Here is a 6,000-nt window from a genome sequence, read left to right as displayed (position 1 = left end):
GATACAGCTGAATAGGTGGCCAAACGATTCAGGGCGGACAACATTGCTCAGGAAAACTTTGGCCCATATTTGAAAACTAGAAAAGTGTGGCCATGTTTGAAATTTGGGGCAAAAGGTTGGCCCCTAATTGAAAATTTTCCTTTTTTCTTAATTTTTAATTATTATTTTTTGGCTTTTTGTTCCAAGTGTTCCTAATAACACTGCTCCAAGAGGAGGAGTGGACCACCACAACACAAGATACCAAAAAGGTGTCCTGCTGTTTTTAATAGATACCCAACTTGATCCAACCCGAATGCTCGGGTATGAGCATATGCCAACCCAAACCCGACCTAAGTAAAATATACAAATTGGGTGTGGGTTACAAATTTTGTCGGACATCCAACCCTTCCTGAATCATATGGATCCGGGTTTGAATTTCATTTTCGACCCGACTAAACCCCCCAACCAGATATGTGGGGGGTTTGGGTACACCCTGATGCGTCGGATACTCTCTCTCTCTCTCTCTCTAAAGATTACACAGGGAAGGTGGAGGGAACGCACAGATTCTGAGTACTTCCATGGGATTATGAGATTGCAGAGCTCCATTTCTCTTCCCATCAAGTTTTTCCACAAACCCAACAATCTCAAATTTTTGGCCTTCCCTTTCTCTTCTTACCCATCTCCCCATTTGAACTTCCCCACCCAAAACTTTCAAGAAACCAGGCAGGAGTTGGCCAGCCTGTTGCACTCATGCACCTCCATGAATTCTTCAGTCGGTGGGAGGACAGTTCATGGAAGAATCGTAGTATCAGGCCTCCTTCCGGACATCTTTCTAGACAACAACCTCCTCAACATGTACTCCAAAACCGGTTGCTTCAGAGAAGCACGCCAACTGTTCGACAGCATGCCTCAGCGGAATCTCATATCGTGGTCTTCGATCATTTCTGGTTTTGCTCAACATGGTCGTGAAGAAGAAGCACTGTTACTCTTCTCTCGGTTCCAGGCAGCACACGAGAAACCGAACCAGTTCGTTTTAGCCAGTCTTTTGCGGGCTTGTTCGAGGTTAGGCGCAGTGGAAGAGGCCGCCCAGTTGCACGATTATGCAATCAAAGCGGGTTACCATTCAGATGTCTTTGTGGGCACGGCTCTGATTGATGTTTACTCAAAGAATTGTTGCATTGAAGAAGCGCGATTGGTTTTTGATGAGTTGCCGGTGAAGAATGAAGTTAGTTGGACTGCAATTATTTCTGGATACTCACTTGTTGGAAAGAGTGAGATTTCAATTGAACTATTCTGCCAGATGACGGAAACTGATGTTCAGCCTGATAGGTATGTCCTCTCTAGCGTGATTAGTGCTTGCTCGCTTCTTTCATTGCTTGATCATGGCAAACAAATTCACGCTTATATTACAAGGAAACAATGCGATTTAGATGTTTTGGTAAATAATGTGCTTATTGATATGTATTCAAAGTGTGCACAATTGAGTATTGCACGTAAGTTATTCAATCATATGATCGTTAAGAATGTTGTCTCATGGACTACAATGATCGCTGGTTACATGCAGAATTCATTTCATTGGGATGCCCTACAGCTGTTTTCATTGATGAATGGACAGGGTTGGAGGCCAGATGGGTACACTTGCACATCTGTTCTGAATTCTTGTGGCGCGCTTGAGTCTTTCGGCTATGGTAAACAGATACATTGCTACACCATCAGGGCTAACGTTGACCATGATGAATTTGTCAGGAATGGTCTTATTGACATGTACGCAAAATGCGATTCTGTAGCAGATGCGAGGAAAGTATTTGATACAATGGTTGATCACAATGTGGTTTCATTTAATGCAATGATTGAATGTTATGCTCAACGAGGTGAGCTTGAACCAGTGGTTGATCTTTTTAACGAGATGAGGTGGACATCATTGAACCCGAGCCTGTTGACGTTTGTCAGTGTGCTGGGAGCATCAGCATCATGCACAGATGTATTGTTGAGCAAACAAATCCATGCCCTCATCATCAAGGCAGGAATGTCATTGGATATTTTTGCTGGAAGTGCTATTGTCGATGTGTATTCCAAATCTTCCAGTGTAGATGATGCACGAACTGTGTTTGAAGAAATGCAGGAAAGAGATGTTGTGGTGTGGAATGCTATGGTTTCTGGATATGCTCAAAATGCAAATGGAGAGGAGGCTCTCAAACTCCTCATAGAAATGCAGCATGAAGGAATGATTCCCAACGAGTTTACTTATGTGGCCGGCTTTATAGCAGCTAGTCAATTAGCTTCTCTCTTACATGGTTCGCAGCTTCATAACCAGGTCCTCAAGATTGGCCTAGATTCTGAACCATTTGTTTCAAATGCTCTCTTAGACATGTATTCCAAGTGTGGGAGCAATCATCATGCCCGGGAGCTTTTTGATGCCATTCCCAGCAAAGACGTTGTGTGTTGGAATTCAATTATATCATGTTATGCACAACATGGCCATGCTTTTGAAGCTTTTCAAATGTTTGAGAAGATGCGAGAAGCAGGTATTGAACCCAATTATGTTACTTTCGTTGGAGTGCTAACTGCTTGTAGCCATGCTGGGCTTATTGAGACTGGGTTCCAGCATTTCTATTCAATGAAGCATGTGTTTAGCATTGAACCTGGAATGGAACATTATGTGTGCATGGTTGATCTTTTAGGCAGAGCTGGAAAACTGCATGAGGTAAAGTTGTTCATGGAACAAATGCCAATTGAACCAGATGCAATCATGTGGAGGAGTTTATTGAGTGCATGTAGAAAAGCTGGCGATATCAATTTGGCTAAGCATGCAGCTGAATTAGCTATATCAATAGATCCAAAGGATAGTGGGTCACACATTATGCTCTCAAATATGTTTGCATCTGCAGGAATGTGGGCTGATGCGGAGAAGGTGAGAAAAGGAATGAATTACAGTGGAATTGTAAAGGAAGCAGGATACAGTTGGATCGAAGTGAAGAATGAGGTTAACGCATTTATAGCAAGAGATAAGACGCATACTCAATGTGACTTAATCTATCCAGTCCTTGAGGGATTGACTCTAAACATGAAGAGTATTGGATATGTTCCTGACACTGTATTTCTTTGTCATGATTGAAAAAGATTATCGAATATATGGTCAAAGTTATTTACACCAGCATATTTTCTATCACCCGATGAGCTGCTGCGATTTGTCCCTGATCTTAAACATGCTGATCTGATCGCCTCGTTGTTGGTGAGCTTTTCGATTAATGGTTCATATGTGTCTTAAGATTGGACAAAGTCTAGACTGATTGATCTGTTGATCTGTTTGTGTTGTCTACTTAAATCACCAGAATCGACTTCTCCATCTACGGATGCTTCTTAGCTTATGCCTGCGCCTCCGCAACTGGATACATGAATGGAGACCGTAGGATTTTTTTGGTTGCTAAAACAAACGGATGGATCAACCCGTTCAGAGTTGACACAAATCTCACCTGAGACGGTGATGGTGGATCCTGTGAATCTATTTCAAACTCAGCTGATTTGGAAAATAGACCCGCTTGAGGGAAGATCAGGTGCGACGTGCAGCACATCAAACGAGTGCAATCACATTGCGCCTGATCCTTCCTCAACCCGCTTTCCTATTCCACGTCGAGTCCGTCTTGAGGTAGCTAAGAGTTGGCTGAGTCATGCAATTACAGCATAGTCTGAACTCAACAGAGTTAGTGGATGATATTGAGTTCCACTGGCGTCATGTCATCCCAACTTGGAAAATGATTCCCTAAGCATACGGTGAGTTTGAGAAACAAGCCCTGAGAGATGGTTGCTGCCGCGCCTAACGTAGTTTTGTCCCAAAATGTAGTCCATTTTGTTTTGTTCATTCCAAAATCATTCATGTCCTGTGCTCCTGGCAGCATGGCACGGTGCACTTGGATTTTGTATCCTATTTGCGTTCACCAAAGGGCTGGTAATGGGTTACGTTTGTACCAAGTATCCAACCCGACCTGAACTCGAATTTTCGAGCACGGACATAAAAGTGCTGAACCGAATAATAATTACATCGACCTGAACCTGAGCACAGCAATATGCTGACTGGGTTTGAATTATGATTTTTGATCCGACTGTTTTATTAGTATTTTCAGTAAAAGTAAATTTCTGAAATTATATGGATCGGGGTTTGGGATTTCATTTTCGTGATCCAACAACACCCAAACCGGAACCCCAGTCCAACAATTTGTTATTTGTGCGAGTTTGGGTACACCATATTGGGTCGGGTACCCAACCCATTGACAGCCCTAGTTCACCATACCAGTCTTCCAAGTTTTCGTTGCGTGTAGTAGTAGCCTTAGAACAATTGGAAAGAAGGAAAAAAAAAAAGAAAAAACAAGTGACTGCTGCTACTAATAATATTGTAAGGAGAACTTTATTATTATATTTTCTTTTATTGCTTTTGTTGACCAACCACGAACCTCCCGCTCCCAATTTCCGCAAGATGATCCATGGAACATATAGTTTAATCATTATCAGTAATTTACACACGCATAGAGAGAGAGAGAGATCATAGACCCCTAAGTCTCAAACATAATCAGAATCCCTAAAGATTCTCTTCGAGGGTTTCTTTGCAAGCACTCAGACATGCACATAGAGGAGAACAGGAGAAAGCGCTAGTTCTTTTTGGCCAACGAACTAAAAAGATGCAGTACTTGGAGAAGAACAAGAGTTCTTTACATGGCAAGAAATGGAAATGAATGCATTAATGGCAAGATTGGCCATGAAGCAAAGTATGACTCCATGAACTGTCTGTCAATCAATGTCCTCTTGATCCGGTGGAGGAGTGATAGCATAGACCGGAAGCGCGAGCACATGAACCGGCGCCCAAGGCGAAAGCCTAGTGCAACTCTCCTCCTCTTACTCCCCAGTCTCACTGTGATGCCTCGCCTCCGACGGCCTGGCGCATAAGAAGCTGGAAAGAGATTGTCCCTCCTGCAACATGACCATTCAAGTGCCAGAACTCTCCTCATTCTAGCACCAAAATGAGCCACTGTTAACACTCTTGAGCTCCATCTTTGCTACATGTTTATATCTTATATATGCAGTTCAATGAGTGATGTTCCTGGTGACATTTGTAATGATGATAATCATGATATGAAGCTACTATTTTCAATTTTCAATTTTTAATTGTGGCTGACGATTGCATGATCAGCAACATATTATACTTTGAAGTAGTATGGTGCTACCGTTTTTATATTGCAGTTTACTAGTATATTCCTTCGGATAACCTACTCGAAATAGTATATTAACAAATGAAGCTACTAAAGAAAACAAATGTGAAAGCAGGATAAGGGGATTATTCCTTCTCTCATATGTTGTAGAGCCAACAGCTAATTTTTTGAATTTCTTAATTACAGAATAACTACATTTGATATCTTTACAAACACGAAACAAACATCTACTATAATAACTCAAAGATGGCCATCTAATTTTCTTTTATATTCCTGTTCGAAAACCGTCAAGGGACTAAACAAAGGGAAAGCAGTTTTTCTGCTTAGAGGAAGCGTCCAACCTATTCTGTTTTTGTCAAAGCAAGCTGGTCCAATTTAAGACTTATTCAACCCCTACACCTTTATATATATATATATATATATATATATATATATATATATATATATATATATATATATATATATATATATATATATATATATATATATATAATTATGTTGACAGTGATTTTCCACCAAAATAAATGATTATCAATGCCAATAGATAGATAATTAGTAGAGTCCCAAGTTTAGAATAGTGATTTCTTCTTTTCAAAATGCATCTTTTCCTTCTTAAAATTCTGACTTGGTGGCAACCCTTGCCGTAAGGTCGAAGCTGGGGTATACTCTGCGGTGGTCAGGGGGATCTCAAGGGTTATACCAACTGGAGGCCAGCCATTGTGCAGTCAGTTATAAGGTTTTTTTTTTTTTGGATTATCCCAAAAAAAATCTGACTGGGAGGCCGAATGGCATATCTGTCATTGAACATTTATATTAAGAA

At 41.0% G+C, this 6,000-nt stretch overlaps 1 protein-coding gene across 1 annotated transcript; it reads left to right on the top strand.

Moving 5' to 3' along the window:
- Nucleotides 1-483: 483 nt before the first annotated feature.
- On the top strand, nucleotides 484-3,136 carry LOC149833258 (Tetratricopeptide repeat (TPR)-like superfamily protein). Its single transcript, XM_090012772.1, has one exon. The coding sequence runs from the start codon at nucleotides 566-568 to the stop codon at nucleotides 3,092-3,094; it is 2,529 nt and encodes an 842-aa protein (XP_089868898.1). The 5' UTR covers nucleotides 484-565; the 3' UTR covers nucleotides 3,095-3,136.
- The last annotated feature ends 2,864 nt before the right edge of the window (nucleotides 3,137-6,000 follow it).

The sequence above is a fragment of the Nuphar pumila genome, chromosome 7 (genome assembly GCF_984573655.1).
Source record: "Nuphar pumila chromosome 7, dmNupPumi1.hap1.1, whole genome shotgun sequence".
NCBI classification, from domain to species: domain Eukaryota; kingdom Viridiplantae; phylum Streptophyta; class Magnoliopsida; order Nymphaeales; family Nymphaeaceae; genus Nuphar; species Nuphar pumila.
The sequence above is the reverse complement of the archived record's forward strand: the minus strand, read 5'-3'. Positions and strand labels throughout refer to the sequence as shown.

Bases quoted from the DNA above. Each gene is read 5' to 3' on its own strand.
- LOC149833258 (XM_090012772.1), top strand. From the start codon at position 566: ATGAGATTGCAGAGCTCCATTTCTCTTCCCATCAAGTTTTTCCACAAA.